This window comes from Scyliorhinus canicula, chromosome 8, assembly GCF_902713615.1.
Source record: "Scyliorhinus canicula chromosome 8, sScyCan1.1, whole genome shotgun sequence".
Lineage (NCBI taxonomy): Eukaryota > Metazoa > Chordata > Chondrichthyes > Carcharhiniformes > Scyliorhinidae > Scyliorhinus > Scyliorhinus canicula.
The window spans coordinates 176,151,292-176,168,993 of record NC_052153.1 but is presented as its reverse complement, the minus strand read 5'-3'; the positions used below and the strand labels follow the sequence as shown (position 1 = coordinate 176,168,993).

Sequence of the window (17,702 nt, the reverse complement as noted above, 5' to 3'; positions counted from 1 at the left end):
ATTTTCTAAATGGGGAAATGCTTCGGTAAACAGAGGCACAGAGGGACTTGGGAGTCCTTGTTCACGATTCTCTTAAGATTAATGAGCAGGTTCAGTCGGCAGTTAAGAAGGCAAATGCAATGTTAGCATTCGTTTCAAGAGGGCTAGAATACAAGACCAGGGATGTACTTCTGAGGCTGAGTAAGGCTCTGGTCAGACCCCATTTGGAGTATTGTGAGCAGTTTTGGGCCCCATATTTAAGGAAGGATGTGCTGGCCTTGGAAAGGGTCCAGAGTAGGTTCACAAGAATGATCCCCGGAATGAAGAACTTGTCATATGAGCAATGTTTGAGGACTCTGGGTCTGTACTCGTTGGAGTTTAGAAGGATGAGAGGGGATCTTCTTGAAACTTACAAGATATTGCGAGGCCTGGATAGAGTGGACATGGAGAGTATGTTTTCACTTGTAGGAAAAACTAGGACCAGAGGACACCATTTCAGACTAAAGGGACAATCCTTTAAAACAGAGATGAGGAGGAATTTCTTCAGCCAGAAGGTGGTGAATCTGTGGAACTGCCACAGAAGGTTGTGGAGGCCAATTTACTGAGTGTCTTTAAGACAGAGATAGATAGGTTCTTGATTAATAAGGGGATCAGGGGTTTATGGGGAGAAGGCAGGAGAATGGGGATGAGAAATATCAGCCATGATTGAATGGCAGAGCAGACTCGATGGGCCAAGTGGCCTAATTCTGCTCCTATGTCTTCAGTATATTCCCACCTGTATTAGACCTTCCAAACTGCATTACCTCACATTTGTCCGGATTAAACTCCATCTGCCATCTCTCCGCCAAGTCTCCAAACGATCTAAATCCTGCTGTATCCAGGGCCGGTGCTAGGAATTGCGGGCCCAATTAGAAAAGTGATGGCGGGGCCCCGACTCTACAAAAGTAAAAATTAATGTATGTTTATATTTAGTGTAGTATGCTCGTCTTTAACCAAAAAAACCATTAAATGCTTGATATACTAAAATTTTGAAAATTACTTACCCGGGCGGAAGGATTTGGCGGCGCAGGGCTGAAGGATTTGTCGACGGTAATGCGGTGCGTTCCCCAAAAGTAAAAACTACCCTATAGTTCCTCTTAGAATACAGAAAAGGCTTCAAACGGTAACTCTGTCGCCGCTGGCGCTGGCGCCCCCTTAAGGTCCGGGGCCCAATTTGATGAAATTGGTCAAATAGGCTTAAATCCGGCCCTGGCTGTATCCTCTGACAGTCCTCATCACTATCCGCAGTTCCACCAACCTTTGTGTCGTCCGCAAACTTACTAATCAGATCAGTTACGTTTTTCTCCAAATCATTTATATGTACTACGAACAGTAAAAGTAATCTATCCTCTATCACTGGTAAATGCAGAAAAAGGGGCTCAGGAGCTACAAGGTGCGTCAGACAGCAATGTCATCCGGTTAGGGGGAGGGGTCTAGTGTAACAGTGACCATTCCTTAACTGAGGGTGCTTATGTACGCAATATGTCAGATAGTTCATTACCGTATCAGCGCTCAACTCGCACCACCAGGCAGTCAAGGAAATGCAATGACAGCCCCAGGAATGGTAGGAAACAGGTTCCGGAAGGTGGCAAATAGACTATTGCAAGCACTGTCAAAGGGCACAAGGTTTGAGGAACAGGCAAAGCGTGTGCTGTTCAGGGAAGAAATCAAGGCCAGTACTGGTCCGTACCATGCAGGTATACCCACTACCAGAAACAAACACAATGCAACTAAACCACGTCAATTGCTCTCTCTCTTTTGAAACCACATCAATCTCTCCCTCTCTCTCGGGCAGTCCCTCAGCGTTGAGGATGACTTGCTTCCACTCCGGGTAGGTGGGTTCTGCTGTGGCTGAATAGTCCAATCCTGGATCCCCAGAGTCTGCCACAGTTTGGCAAGTGGTGCTTGATGAGGTGGGTGGGCGGGACATTCTGGATTCTGCACTCTCCTTCCACTGTTTACACTTGGCCTCCGTGTGCTCCTACGATGCTCAAGGTGATTGTCCCGAATGATTTCCTCGGAGGCAAGCGATTCCCATGTGTCGATGGGGATGCGGCATTTATTTAGGGGGGCTTTCAGAGTGTCCTTGTAGCATTTCCTCTGCCCTCCCATTGATTTCTTGTCATTGCAGTGCTCAGAGTAGACCACTTGTTTTTAGGGTCTTGTGTCGGGCATGTGGCCTGCCCATCGCAGCTGGTTGAGCGTGACCAGTGCCTCAGTACTGGATAGCCACTACCCGAAACAGGGTGCAACTGAAATGCAACTAAACCGCATCATTACGATCAATGGCACCCCGTAATGGTGGAACTGTTGGTAAACGGCCATCCATTGACAATGGAGGTGGACACGAGCTGCCTTTGCCTTAAAAACATCCAACGAGGTCGTCTCAACTGCTTCACTGGGCAAGGAATTCCACAGATTTACAACCCTTTGGGTGAAGAAGTTCCTCAACTCAGTCCTAAATCTGCTCCTCCTTATTTTGAGGCTGTGCCCCCTAGTTCTAGTTTAACTGCCAGTGGAATCAACCTGCCTGCTTCTATCTTAACTATTCCCTCCATAATTTGGCCACCACACTGGTAATGTCCTCAACGAATTCCAAAATTAATTAAAACATGACCTGCCTTTGACGAGCCTATGCTGCATCTGATACCCGCCTGGTGCTGCCGCTTTCACCCCCTTGGCCAGGTTGTTACTGCAATTGAGAATAGTTTGTCAATTGACTTATCTAGCTAAATAAAGGTTAAACTAATAAATAAAGGGTACCTAAAAGTCTTTGTGACTAAAGCACAACACATTGATTATGGAGGCGTCTGCTGCGACCCGCTCCCACGCGACCCCGCCCGTTACTTTTGAATCCGCGGGCGTTCCGAGCCCAACCGCATGCGCAGTGCCGGCGCCCGGTTGGCATGGCTTTGGCGGCTCGTCCCGGCGCAGGCGCAGTGCCGGCTCCTCCTTCAGTTTGACTTGTTTGGCGGGCTTTCCTCGGTCTACCTGACTGAGCGGCCACCATGGTGGAGGACCTGGCTGCACGATAAACGGGGAGAGAATCAGGCCGAGTGAAAGAAAGGCAGCGGGTTGTGGAACTGAGAGGGAGTACGGTGAGTCCAGATAGAGATCTATCAGCGCACACATTGTACAGATGCAGTCTCTCGCTATGCAGGATCAATGCAAATTACTACGGATGCTGGAATCTGAAACCGAAAGTGAAAATGCTGAAAAATCTAAGCAGGTATCTGTAAGGAGAGAAAGAGCTAAGTTTCAAGTCTGACAACTTTAACAACAGCTTTCACATCGGGTCACCTGGACTTGAAACGTTAGCTTTTTTCTTTCCTAACAGATGCTGCCAGACAGTTGAGATTTTCCAGCTTTTTCTCTTTTGATTTACGATATACAGACCACACAGACACGGCGCACAGACACAGTTAAGAAGCTACAGCTGAGAGTGACTGACTCAGCTGACTCCTGTTGCAAGAATGCAACTAAACTACAATAATCAAAAGAGCAGCTTTTATTTACTCGGTTAAATAACTAATTTAGCTTGAAATTAGGCCCGAAATCGAGGGCATCTGGTCTGTCCACCACAAAGTTTAGTGCTTGTACCATTTGCTTTTTGTACAACTGTGTTATGAACTCTTTTAATATTGAGTAGAGTATTGACAGTCAGAGAGAGCTAGGTGTACAGGTCAACAGGTCACTGAAAGGGGCAACATGTGGAGAAGATAGTCAAGAAGGCATACGGCATTAAGAAAAGTATGGTAGTGTGGCACGCTTGCCTTCATTGGCCGGGCATTGAGTATAAAAATTGGCAAGTCACGTTGCAGCTGTATAGAATTAGTTAGGCCGCACTTGGAGTATAGTGTTCAATTCCGGTCGCCACATTATCAGAAGGATGTGGAGGCTTCAGAGAGGGTGCAGAAGAGATTTACCAGGATGTTGCCTGGTATGGAGGGTATTAGCTACGAAGCGGTTGAATAAACTTGGTTTGTTCTCACTGGAACGACGGAGATTGAGGGGCGACCTGATAGGTCTACAAAATTATGAGGGGCATAGACAGAGTGGATAGTCAGAGACTTTTTCCCAGGGTAGAGGGGTCAATTACTAGGGGACATAGGTTTAAGGTGCAGGGGCAAGTTTAGAGATGTATGAGGCAAGTTTTTTTACAGAGGGTACACGAGTGCCTGGAACTCGCTGCGGAGGAGGTGGTGGCAGCAGGGACGATAGTGAGGTTTAAGGGGCATCTTGACAAATACACAATAGGATGGGAATAGAGGGATACGGACCCCAGAAGTGTAGGAGATTTAGTTCAGACTGTCAGCATGGTCGGCACAGGCTAGGAGGGCCAAAGGGCCTGTTCCTGTGCTGTACTTTTCTTTGTTCTTAATAATGCGAGTATCCTACCGCCCCTCCCCGTACGTTGGTACTGAGGAGGGTACCCTGTTTCTCCCTGCAAAATTAGCGTTTGTACGTTTGGCCTTGTATATATTTTTACTGTTTTAATAAAAAGATATGTTCCTTACCCCTTGAACTTTGTTTTCATCCAACTCCAAAATCATTCTAGTTTAGCCAATCAGGCACAAAGTGGCTTCCCCTTTGATAAACCTCACGTACAATGCTCGAAACTGGATTAAACCAGTTGCACAGTTAACCAGCTGCAGCTGAGAGTGACTCGCTGACTCCAGTTTCAGGAATGAGACTAAACTACGAGATAGGGCAGCACGGTAGCGCACGTGGCTAGCACTGTGGCTTCACAGCGCCAGGGTCCCAGGTTTGATTCCCCACTGGGTCACTGTCTGCGGAGTCTGCACATTTCTCCTCATGTCTGCGTGGGTTTCCTCCCACAGTCCAAAGACGTGCAGGTTGGTGGATTGGCCATGCTTAATTGCTCTTCGTGTCCAAAAACTTTAGGAGGCGTTATTGGGTTATAGGGATATTGGCTTAAGTGGGTCTGTGCACTCGATGGGCCGAATAGCCTCCTTCTGCACTGTATGACCTGTATCTGCAAATTGAAAGATTGTGAGTCAGCAAAACTGACGAGTTCAATGTGTTGAAGTGTGTGGTCATTTCATGTTGGGCCTCAAAGATGGGTCAGTGTGTTTATAGATGAGATGCTAGAAACTGTGGAAGCCAAGAGAGATTTAGGTACATTTTGTGGGAGGCACGGTAGCACAGTGGTTAGCACTGCTGCATCACAGCAGCAGGTTTACTCTGGGTTTTTGTCACTATCTGCGCGGAGTCTGCACGTCCTCCCCGTGTGTTGCATGGGTTTCCTCTGGGTTGCTCCGGTTTCCTGCCACAAGCCCGAAAGACGTGCTTGTGGGAATTGGACATTCTGAATTCTCCCTCTGACCTGAACAGGCGGAATGTGGCGACTCGGTATCTTCATTGTAGTATTAATGTGAGCCTACTTGTGACAATAAAGATTATTATTGTTTAAAAAAAGCTAATGTTAGCCTTCATTTCAAACTGGCAGGATTACAAAGAGGGGAATTTGTGCTCCAGTTGTATAAAAACTCTGCATTCACCCATCAGGAGTACTGTATTTAGTTCTGCAGTACTTCACAGTTAAAGAATTTGATGGCATAAGTAGAGAGAAACTGTTAGCCTGAGGGAAAGTCAGGAACAAGGAGAACAATCTTGAAAATAGAAGTGGGCTGTTCAGAAGTAATATTAGGAAGCGCTCTCTCATAAAAGTTTAAACAAAAATTTAGAGTACCCAATTCATTTTTTCCAATCCAATTAAGGGCAATTTAGCGTGGCCAATCCACTGACCTTGCACATCTTTTGGTTGTGGAGGTGAAAACAATGCAAACACTGGAGAATATGCAAACGCCACACGGACAGTGACCCAGAGCTGGGATCAAACCTGGGACCTTGGCTGTGAGGCAGCAGTGCTAACCACTGTGCTGACCGCGCTCTCACAAAAGTTGATAAAAATCCGTTACTCTTTCCCCGAAAAGACCTTTGCGAGCAGGTAAATAGAATATTTCTGAACTTATTTTGTTAGATTTCTGTTTGGCAAAGGTACTAGGGACCTGGGTCAAGGTGGGGAAATGGAGTAAAGGTGTAGATTTAACTTGAAGGACTGCTTTACCGCAGTTCCTGTGCCCCTAACGTTTGCTTTTAACTTTAAATTAGAGTCGAAATATCATTTGGATAGATATATGATTTTAAAACGGGACAAAGTCAAGTTGCTGCATTGAAAGGATTGGATAGTTCAAACCCTTTAAGTGATAAATGAATTTAGAATTTTGGAAGACTAATATATATCTAACTTCTAAAATATATGTAGATATATATATATATATATATATATATATATATATAAAAAATTAATTTGGAGAACCCAATTATTTTCTTCCAATTGAGGGGCAATTTAGCGTGGCCAGTTCACCGAGCTTGCACATCTTTGGGTTGTGGGGGTGAGACCCATCAACACTGGGAGAATGTGCAAACTCCACACGGGCAGTGACACCAGAGCCAGGATCGAAGCTGGGTCCTCAGCGCTGTGAGACCGCAGTGCTAACTGCTGTAAAACGTGCTGCCCCATCTAACTTCTAAAATATACAATACTTAGCAGGTTCGGCAACATTTGGGGGGAAAGAGACATTAAAACTTAATGTTTCAGGTCAATGATCCTTCGTCAGAACCGAAAAGATGTTTTTATATGCTTTCCTCCAGATCACTCAAGTAAACGGACAGGTTTCCTGTCAGGATGGAATCCAACAGCTCAAAGGAAAGGTTTACACTGGTGTGAAGACATTGGGCAAGGAACTTTTCATCTTTTTTGGCCTAACCACATTAAGGTAGTATATCTTGTAGTTTTTTTTTTACTACTGCATGAAACGCATTCTGTTGAAACAGTGCATTTATTGTGTTGTCAACCCCATTCTGTAATTATAACATGGTAGAAAATTCATGTTCAGGACTTCCTTGGCTGACTTCATTTTTAATGACTCTACTCAGCCTGTAATCGACATTATTCACTGTTGGCTGTGCTCTGGGCTGTTGCTCCTGTTCATCTTCCAGGCTACAGGAGCCTATATACAGGAGCAGATGGGAATTTCAAAAAGAGAAATACAATTGTCCTGTGGCATGGTGGCACAATGTTGCATTGCTGCCTTACAGCACCAGGCACCTGGGTTCAATTCCGGCCTTGGGTGACTGTCTGTGTGGAGTTTGCACTTTCTCCCCCCGTGTGTGCGTGGGTTTCCTCCCACCGTCCAAATGTGCGGGTTAAGTGGATTGGCCATGCTAAATTGCCCCTTAGTGTCCATAGATGTGCATGTTAGGTGGGGGATACAGGGATAGGGCTGGAGGAGTGTGCCTAAGTGGGGTGCTCTTTCAGTGGGTCGGACAGATGGGCCGAATGGCCTCCCTCGACACTAGCAAATCTATGGTTGGTTCTATGTATTTGCAGGCCTCATAAAATAAATGAAAAGTGCTTGGGGTTATCGAGTGAGCAAGACATTTTAAAAATTGCTATGATCGATAGAATATGCTTGATATTTTTTACTAAGCCATTAGGAATCCTAAATCGATTTAAATGTATGTGCAAGGTATTGCTGATTGTCTCTGGCAACACATTTTTTTAACTTATCATGCAGCGCGGGTTAGTTAGAACATGTTTTGAATCACTGAAAGAAACATTGATGAATCCATTCTTTGACGATGTGTTTCAAATTCAGTGCCGACTGCAAAAACGTTACCGTGACGATGCTGCTGATAAATGGCATCTGGAATATGTTTTCTTGCCTGTGCTTTGGATTGTATTGAATATAGAACTTAAATTTGCCTGAATAAAGTCTTGAGATGTAGCTCAAACATTGCCAGCTCCAAAGCATTTCTTTGATACTGCATGGTTTTAGATCTGTCTTGTTCTATGAACCTTGATGTTCTAAAATTGCAGCCTCAAGCTATTTTGGATTTCCACTTTTAGGGTTGCATTGTATATTTTGAATGAAATTACGTGAACTTTTTTACGGCAAGTTCTAACTTGGCCTTGTCTGTGCAGAAAGGTAAACGGTTTAATAAATTTCTAATATGCTGTTCTGTACTGAAGGTATTAAATAAGATGAATTTGACCCTTCGGTCACTGAATCTTACATTAGTTTTAGCTGAGTGATAGAACTCTTGCCAGGAGGCAGAAGGATGTATATTCAAGTCCTACTCCTGGATTTTAGCACAAGTATTGTACTGAAGGAGTTCTACACTCTCAGGGTGCTGCTTTTTATAGGTGATAAATCAGTGGATCACAGTCTGCTTCTGTTGGATGTAAAAGATTCCATGGCACTATTTTAAAGAAGAAATGAGAATTCTTCCCGGTGGCACCTGACCAATATTTATGCTTTGAACAGATTATCAGAGTTATGGACATGGCGATGGAAGAAAGGTCAAAAGGGATGTAAAGACATTTTAAAAAGGAAAATAGGGATAAACTAACCAGACTTGGAGAGGTTAAAATCCTTGGTTTGGTTAAATTGCTTCCCTGAATATTAAGTTAGGGAAGAGTTAGCAGAAACACCATCACATTTTCATGAAAAGCCACTGGTGGAGGGAATAGTCAAAAGGCTGATTGGGATGCTTAAATGTAAAACAGCTAAAACAAGTCCAGAAAATTCTAAACTGATTAACTTAATCTCAGTGGAAGGAAAGCTCATGAAATCCTTAATCGGAGAAATGCTAGCAAAACATCTGGAAACTGAAAATCAAAATAGTCAACATGGATTCCGAAAAGGAAGGCCAGCATGTGACCAATTCTTCGACTGAGTCACAGGTTTCCGGCAACACTTAATCTCAGGAACGGAGAATCAAGCGATTTTAAGTGTTAGCGCCGGGACAGGATTCATGGATTTCCACCACCGCAACTTGCACCATACCTGGACCAATTCAGCGACTGTTAAGGGCTAACGCTGGCACCTCGTGGAACACAGTTGATTCCAATGAGAAACGGTGCCGGATTCACGATTAACACTCAGGAGGCTGACAACCTGCAGCCGCGTATACACACTTCACTCCCCCACACACCATCCCAGCCAACAAGATGGCATTGGTTGCGCTGGAGTGTGCCCATACGACTGTCTGTGTGGAGTCTGCACGTCCTCCCCAGTGTGCGTGGGTTTCCTCCGGGTGCTCCGGTTTCCTCCCACAGTCCAAAGATGTGCGGGTTAGGTGGATTGGCCATGCTAAATTGCCCGTAGTGTCCTAATAAAGTAAGGTGGGGGGGGGGGGTTGTTGGTTACGGGTATAGGTGGATACGTGAGTTTGAGTAGGATGATCATGGCTCGGCACAACATTGAGGGCCGAAGGGCCTGTTCTGTGCTGTACTGTTCTATGTTCTACTGTTCTATGTTCTATGACTGATGAGTCGGCTGGATGAGAGGGCACCCCCGTCAGTGGCTCAACTGTCAGAAAACTATGGTGATGTTGGACATTTTCCGTACCCCCTCTCCCCCTCAGCAGCCACTACGCCTGTTTCACACGATTTTTAAAAGCACAAGTAAACCTCGCCGTTGGGGAATTCATCCCATTTCATAGAATTTACAGTGCAGATTTGGTCCATCGAATGTGCACCGCTCTTGGAAAGAGCACCCTACTTAAGCCCACACATCCACTCTATCCCAGCAATCACAGCTCACATTTTTTTGGACACTAAGGGCAATTTAGCATGGCCAGTTCACCCGAACCTGCACATCTTTGGACTGTGGGAGGAAACGGAGGTAACGCACGGAGACGTGGGAAAACGTGCAGCCGACGCACAACCACCCCAAGCTGAGAATCGAACCTGGGACCCTGGAGCTATGAAGCAACTGTGCTAACCACTGTGCTACCGTGCTCCCCATTTGAGGCGGAGAATCACGGAGGCCCTGTAGAATATCGGTTAGGCCCACTTATGATGCCAAAGCCATTTCCTATATGGGCATTCTGGAACACATTGACGCCTCTGTCGAGGTGACAGAGAATTGTGATTTGGTGTCAAATCAGTGCTCGCCACGATTTTGGTGTCGGAATCGTCGGAATTCTCCGTCCAATCGTGTTTTCCAATTCCAGGGTCGGCCGACGGAGAATCCCACCCAGTGTAATTGGATTTCCAAATGCTTCATTAATATAGGGATAGCAGAGTAGCGGATGTTAAACCTGCGTTGAACCCTGGTTAAACTACTCCTGGATTACTTGAGATCATGAAAGCAGTGTTGGAATTCAATTATTTCTTTCTATTTTTAGTCACAAGTTCTCTGAATTAGCAATCACATCTCTAACCGTGCTTCTCCCTGAATCTACAAAGAAAATTGAAAAAACTGTAGGAATATATATCACTAAGTTTGCATATTGTGCAGTAATTTGCATTTAAACTTCCAAATGTCTCCCGAATGCTTCATGAAATGAATTCCTGTTTAGAATAGAGTAACAGTAATATGGGGCGCGATTCTCCCAAAACGGGAGAAATCGTAAGGCTGGCGTCAAACCCGGGCGGGTTTGACGCCAGCGCCCCCTTCCCGACCGGGAACCGATTCTGGTCCCCAGTCGGGGCTAGCAGCCCAACGCCGCAAACTCCGCATCACTAATTTCGTTAAGCCCGCTTGCCGAGTTAGCGCCGGCTGACGCGTCATATGACGTCAGCCGCGCATGCGCGGATTGGAAGACTCCAACCCGCGCATGCGCGGATGACGTCATCGCGTATTTTCGCGAAACCCGCGCATGCGCGGCCGGGATGCCCCTCAGACGCCCCGCGAATGGATACTGCGGGCGGCGGAAGGAGAAATAGTGCGCGGGCATCGGGCCCGCTGCCCGCGATCGGGGCACCGATCGCGGGCCCATGCAACCCTTGGCACGGCCGTGGTACTGCCGTGCCAATCGGTGCCATGGTTATAAAAAGCGAGTTGTTCCCGCCGTTTTTACGAACGGCCAGACCAGGTGTGTTTGCCGTTCGTAAAAACAGCGTAAAGGGCTTGGACTTCGGCCCATCTATCAGCTGTGAATCGCTGCCGGCCGTAAAAAACGGCGGCAGCGATTCGTGTCAGGAGTTGGGCGGGGGGAGAATAGCGGGAGGGCGGGAAAATGTCGGGAAGGCCCTCCCGCTATTCTCCGACCCTCGTGGGGGGCGGAGAATCGGCCCATGGTCTAAACTTGGAATAGACTCGGAACTAAGTCTGGAACAATTATGGTTCCGTGCCAAAGTCTAGTATACACTAAGGGAAGTTTGACTTCACAGGTAATGCTAAGCAAAGAATTCAGAAATAAAAGCAAAATACTGCGGATGCTGGAAATCTGAAATAAAACAGAAAATGCTGTATGAACTCAGCAGGTCTGGTAGCATCTGTGGAGCGAAGTGTCATTTTAGCCGCGTCTGGCAAGGTGTTCCTCGATGGCTGCATTGGCGAGATCATTCAGTCATGAGCTTCTCACCATAGTGCCTGTCTCGCTGTTTGATTCGCGCCTCAGCTTTTCTCTGATAAGAAGTAGCTGTTTTTAAGCGCTCCCCCACCACCACTCCCTCAACACAAAACATGGCAGCTCACAGACCTGCCCCTCGCTTTGGGGATGTCGACATGGCCAGGTTTATCGACGCTGTGAATGAGAGCAGGGCATCCTGAGGATCAGCATTTGTAGCAACGCCTGTCACTGTGGGCAGCATGACCAGGAGGTCTGCCGTCCAATGTTTGGAAGAAGATCAATGGCGTCCACTGAGCTGCATGGGTAAATTACCACAACTCCTATCATTAAGTTCCACCTGTCTCCATCCCCCCCAAACTGGCTGACGCATCGCACCTTCTCCACATCCGATCTTCATGCTTGTTCCTCAGAACCCTCTGGCACCCACCAGCACAACCCCTTCATGCCAAGCTGCAGTGCCCACACATGCCACCTACAGACGTTCCAACCCATCAAGCGTGCGGCTCACAATACCCTACCTTTGTTCCCACAGGAAACTCTGGCCCTGTAAAGACTTAATTACCTGCAAATGCTCACATTCAAAGTATTGTTTTGCATCTTTGACTTTGTCTATATAAATGTTTCTGGAACCTACCTCCATTCACCTGAGGAAGGCAGTGCTCCGAAATAGTGATTTGAAACAAACCTGGTGTTTTAAGACTTCTTACTGTGCCCACAGAGAAGATAACAGATAACCCATTATAAGTTGGAATGGGGGGGTGGTGGTTGATTTGCCAGAGATCTTTGGGGGGGGGGGGCGTTGCCCAATGAGACAGCAGTCACCAACAGCAAGGTTGGGCTGCACAACAGAGGTGAGGATCCAGTGCCTTTCACCCATGACATGTCCTGAGTTCATGTCAGACAAAATGGTCATTGTCTTGCAGAATCTCCATTCTGACAAAGCTGGGCCAACCACAATCGCCGTAACCCCCCCTCCCCTCACCACCACCCAAGAGACCACCGAGGAGGAGATCTCTGAGGAGACCACCATTGAAGCGTCACAGCTATCACCCCTACTACCTTCCTCCAGTGCAGTGACACACCTCGGTGGCCGACATTAGTGAACATGCTTCTGGGGCATAATCTGATGAATCACCACAAAGTTGCTTATGCACATCAAGTGGAGACAGGAGCATCCGAGGGCGACAGCAGTAGGAGGTCTACTGGCACCCAGGACTCCGCTGGTTCCCAGACAGATGTCGAGCTACTGGGCAAGGTTCTCCCAGAGCTGATGGGATGCAGCTGTGACATTCAGGCGGGGATGTCAGTGGCATTCCCAGCGAGTGCGTAGCTGATTGGAGGAGTCCCAAAGGCTTCAAGCACTGAAACCCACATTGTAAGGGTCATTATCTAGCTAGGAGGAATGGAAATGTCAAATGTTTACTATTAAAACATGTTGCACCTGATACATGTGACACCTCTGTCACATTAATCTTTACATTGGGTCCACCTTCACCCCTAACCACTGTTGTCCTTCACTTCCCCCCCCCCCCCCCCCCCCCCCCCAACCATCCGGGCAAAGTGGTCAAGATCATATGTCCGCCTGGGCTGCCACCATCAACATGAGAACAGCTGGTGCGGGACACCACTAGCAATCACTTTGGTATCTGGAAGGAATTGGAGAAAGATATAGACCTACAATCGGCTGCTTCCACTGCAATGCTGAAGCCCTGCTCTTTAGTGTTGTTGGCCGCCTCTATGGTGCTGGCACTTCTAGAGTTCAGACACAATGTTCAGGCATCAAAGGTTGCTTGAAATGCAATGCAGTAATCATCCTCTGAGACATGGCACTGTGCCTTCAACGAGGCATTTGATAGTTGAGAACATTTTGTTTATTAAACTATCAACAGTAAAGATTTTAAATCAACTACTTAATTCTCCCTCTATGTACTCGAACAGGTGCTGGAACGTGCAACAGGGGGCTTTTCACAGTAACTTCATTGCAGTGTTAATATAAGTCTACTTGTGAAATAAAGATTATTAAAAAAAACATATCACTAACCATTAAACGACAAGGAAACAACCATTCCATATTGGTACCAATACAAAGCTATATCAGCTCATTTTCACGCAAAAAAATAAACACGGGCAGGATGCTCCATAGCCCGACACCAAAATTGTGAAGTCCCAAGGTGTATAGGCGTCGTTGCTCTTTCAATGAGTTGACAGACAGCATCTTCTCAAGGGCAATTAGGAGTGATCAACAAATGCAGGACTAGCCACTGGCACCCACATCCAGTGAAATAATAAATAAAAACTAATAATGTACAAAAACTGTGGGTCATTTCAAAACACGTCTCGGGGAAATAAATACCAAGATCTCACCAGCTTCATTGAATGAAAGATCTGATTAACTTTCAGTTGCTGGCTAGAGTTTTGCGAACCTGCAATAGTTTTGGTTTTGTGTTTTATTTTCATTTTTTTTAAAACCCGTCTCTGTGCTTGTTCAGCAAGAATCAGTTGTTCAGTAACAAAGACCGCTTTCGGTATGGTGTTTCAAGAATGTGTTCAAAGTTAAACTGTTTTTATATTCCAGGAACTCCCATCTAAGGCATCTGTGAAAAATGTAGAATTTAAGTTTGTGATTCAACTTTGGAGGTGATTCTCCAGCTGCTATCGCACAGGCGCAAATCCCATTGTAGCTGGAGACCCTCGCGAGAGGGGCCATAACAGGATTTGCGGCAGGGAGATCTCATTTTGAGATTCGTCCACCCCTAGCTGGCAAGATAGGGCAGCATGGTAGCACAGTGCTTCACCACGCCAGGGTCCCATGTTCAATTCCCGCTTGGGTCACTGTCTGTGCGAAGTCTGCACGTTCTCCCCGTATCTGCGTGGGGTTTCTCCGGGTGTCCGCTTTCCTCCTACAGTCCAAAGATGTGCAGGTTAGGTGGATTGGCCATGCTAAATTGTCCCTTAGCTTTCAACAGTTAGATTGAGTATGGGATTGCAAAGTAATGGGCCTGGGCAGAGTACTCTTTCAGAAGGTCGGTGTAGACTTGATGGGCCGAATGGCCTCGTTCTGCACTGTAGGAATCTATGATTCTATCCAGATTTTTTTTTGGAGAATTGTGCCCAGAGACTTGAACCTTTGCGAGATAATCTGCAGACCTGTTCAAGGAAAATTCTGGTGCACTCGTTGAAATAACTAAGTATCTAATTTATATGCCATTCCAGGGTGCATTTTGGAATGCATGGTTCAATGTGGATTAATTCACCTGAGAGAAAGCAAAAGGATGGAGCTCTAGCAGTTCTGGAAATCCAGCTGACCAATGATTTGATTTGTTTCTTTGACTCCACAATGGATGTCAGGTAAATGTCTATGAACTTAATTTTCTGGTTTAATTTTGTGTTTTCTTTTCACCAATTTCTGTGTTACCTTAATCTCTGATGGAAATAAATTACAAATTTGTTTTCAAAATGATTTGACTCCAGATTGGATTTCACATGTCCCATCAGTATGTGTTTTAATTTCTCTACATTTATTTCCTATGTCCGGGTCTAAGTATGATCCAACAAAGTTAATTGTACAAATACATCTGGCTTCTTAATAGTTATTCAACACTACAGCACTATTACTAACAACAGCAAACGCGTTCAGTCACAACAGAATTACGTAGAAGTTACAACATGGAATCGGGCCTTTTTTAACATGAGTTTTTCCTCTGCATGTGCCGTGTTCCCATATGCCCACTCTGTTCCCATTCTGCTTTCTTGTAATTACCTCTTTGTCTATTCTTAAATGTGTTCATTCCACATATCATAACTATTTTATAAAGATGTTTTGTTCTGTTTTCTGCTCCATTTCTTTTAAATTCCATTTAGTAATAAATGTTCCTTTGTTTTGGACCTTCAGTTAGTTGAATCTGTCTGTTTCTATACTTTTCCATCCCTGCATAATTTTAAATGCTTGTCAAATTACCGAGTAACCCATAAATTAATTCCTTCATACCAACCAGTACCCTAGTGAAGCTACATCGTGCCCTCTCCATTTTCTCAGTAGTCTATAATGTAGAGCCGGTAGCTCTATAGAAGTTGTTTAACTGCGGCCTGAATAAGAATTTATATAAATTCACCATTACATCGCGGGCTCTAACTTCCAAGCTCCCCATTATCGGATTTGAGAGGCATCCAGAGATAAGCTCGGAATCCCTCTCGCTTCCCAGGTAAGGTCTTGCGTAGCAATTGCCCAGAAGTGCAAATTTCCTCTGTGCTTGGAATCATCCAAAAGTGCAATTTAAATCACAAACTTCGGGTAGTTCCAGCTGCGTTACACAAATGGTCACCCAGAAAAAGTTAGAAGAGTTAAAACCTCTTCTAACTTCTGGGTAACTATTGTAATGATTGAGACTACACCTGGACTGTTTTCCCCCTCCTCAGAGACCTTGGAACTTCATTTTTGTACAAATGAAATGGCAGACATCATGGGCAGAGTGGGGTAATATAAAAAAAGTCAGATTGGAATGGCAAGATAACTTTGAAAGATAGATATCAAAAGAAAAATTACAGAAAGGTGATCAGAAAAGGCAGACAGTGAGTAATGTATCTTAAGTTTGCTGATGATACAAAACTAAGTCTGAATGCAAAGCTGCAAGAAGGAAACAAAGAGGCAGCAAAGAAATACAGGTTAAGTGAGTGGGAAACAAGCTGAAGATGAGTAAAATGGGGGAAAGTGTGAGGTTATTCACTTTGACTGTGAATGGCACGTTCTCAGGATAAGGGGCCGATCATTTGAGACTGAGATGAGGAAAGAGTTCTTCACTCGGGTGTGAATCTTTGAAATTCTGCACCCCAGAGGCTGACGTAAACATGTTTTTGGTTTCTGAGTGAATCACAGAGGGTGGAGCGGGTGGGAAAGTGGAATTGGAAGGGAAAAGAAGCATTAGGTTTGAAGGAATTGAAAACTAGCTGAGAGTCAAGACTTATGTAGAAACTCTGGTGCAATAAATACCTGACAATGTTATACGTTGAATGGAATTTAACATTAATGTTCTCTATTATTTATCAGGAGCACATCGGATTGTGAGCAGAAAGTAAAATTAATGGAAGAGCTGGATGTTTGTTCTGTTAATTTTAATTGCTCACGAGTGGAGAATGAATTGAAGAAACATGGTGCACGTATGATCTGTGATGTGCTCTTGGACCAGACTGTGCTTCCTGGAGTGGGAAATATCATCAAAAATGAATCAATATTTGATAGTAGCTTCCATCCTGCAGTAAAGGTAAATGCCTCGTGTAGCAGAGTCTATTCAAAACTAATGTGCATGTTTTCGGCCACGAAAAATTAAATAAGTAGTGACTTAATTTCAAAAGTATTTTAAAAGCATAGCTTAGTAATAATCTCCTCGCAAACATTTGTATTTTATTTCTCTCCTAAACATTCAAGTAATCTTATCAACCACTGAGACAGAGGATAAACAAATCAGAAATTATGTAAACCTCACCTACTTCTGTTGTTACTGCAGCAGGTTTGGGGTGCCCCACTCTGAAGTTTTATCTGTTAATGAGGCTCCGATCCTCAAGTTTTGAGTCATTAGATTTTGTCTCTCTAGGTCTCCCAAAGCTAGGGAAACCCAGCACTTAAAGGGAGGCCAGAACAAATAGACCAAGCAAGTAAGTGCTTTTTGACAACACTTGAGGGGCAGGGGGTCCTGCCATTAAATTCGGCAAGATCTTTTGTGTTTCCAAGATTTATGGATTTCGCCCCGGAAAGGCCTGTTTGCTACTTCCCTATAAATATTGGCCATTCAGTCCTGTTGAGCATTTGTCAAGCAATCTTCCAGTAGCTTGCTGACGTAAGCTGGCCTTAAACTACATTCCAGCAGAGCTCCATACATGTGCTTTTAGCCATGATTACTAGATAATGATCCAGTGCGACTGAGCATGGTAAACTATCCTCCTCATCCATTTGGACAGTCTGCAGCTTTTGGTTCAGTTGGCAATGCCCTGTCCTTCAATGGGTTCTCTTGTCATCAATTGGGGGCATATGCCTGAATCTGATTCCATTCTTAGCTGTCCGGTCATAGGCAAAGAACCGCAAAGCATTCCTAGTTAGCCTCCCACTTTCAACCTCCTTAAACTCAATTTCATCCCACTCTGCTACCCATATCCCAACTCACACAATGTCCAGTTCACCCCACCACCTGCGCTCACTGACCTTGATTGGCTCCAGGTCCAACAATATTTAAATTTTGAAATTTTACCCGTGGTTTCAAAACACTTGGGGCGATACTCCGCTGCCCACGACGGGTCGGAGA

The 17,702-nt window shown here is 45.2% G+C and overlaps 1 protein-coding gene across 1 annotated transcript in view; it reads left to right on the top strand.

The window, feature by feature from the left end:
• Positions 1-3,075: 3,075 nt before the first annotated feature.
• Positions 3,076-17,702, top strand: part of LOC119969937 (endonuclease 8-like 3) — a 23,794-nt gene continuing 9,167 nt past the window's right edge. Inside the window, exons 1-4 of the mRNA XM_038803905.1 lie at positions 3,076-3,116; positions 6,697-6,821; positions 14,623-14,757; positions 16,454-16,667. Of these exons, the coding sequence (XP_038659833.1) occupies positions 14,636-14,757; positions 16,454-16,667 (336 nt within the window). The 5' untranslated portion in view covers positions 3,076-3,116; positions 6,697-6,821; positions 14,623-14,635. The remainder of the gene's footprint in view (positions 3,117-6,696; positions 6,822-14,622; positions 14,758-16,453; positions 16,668-17,702) is intronic.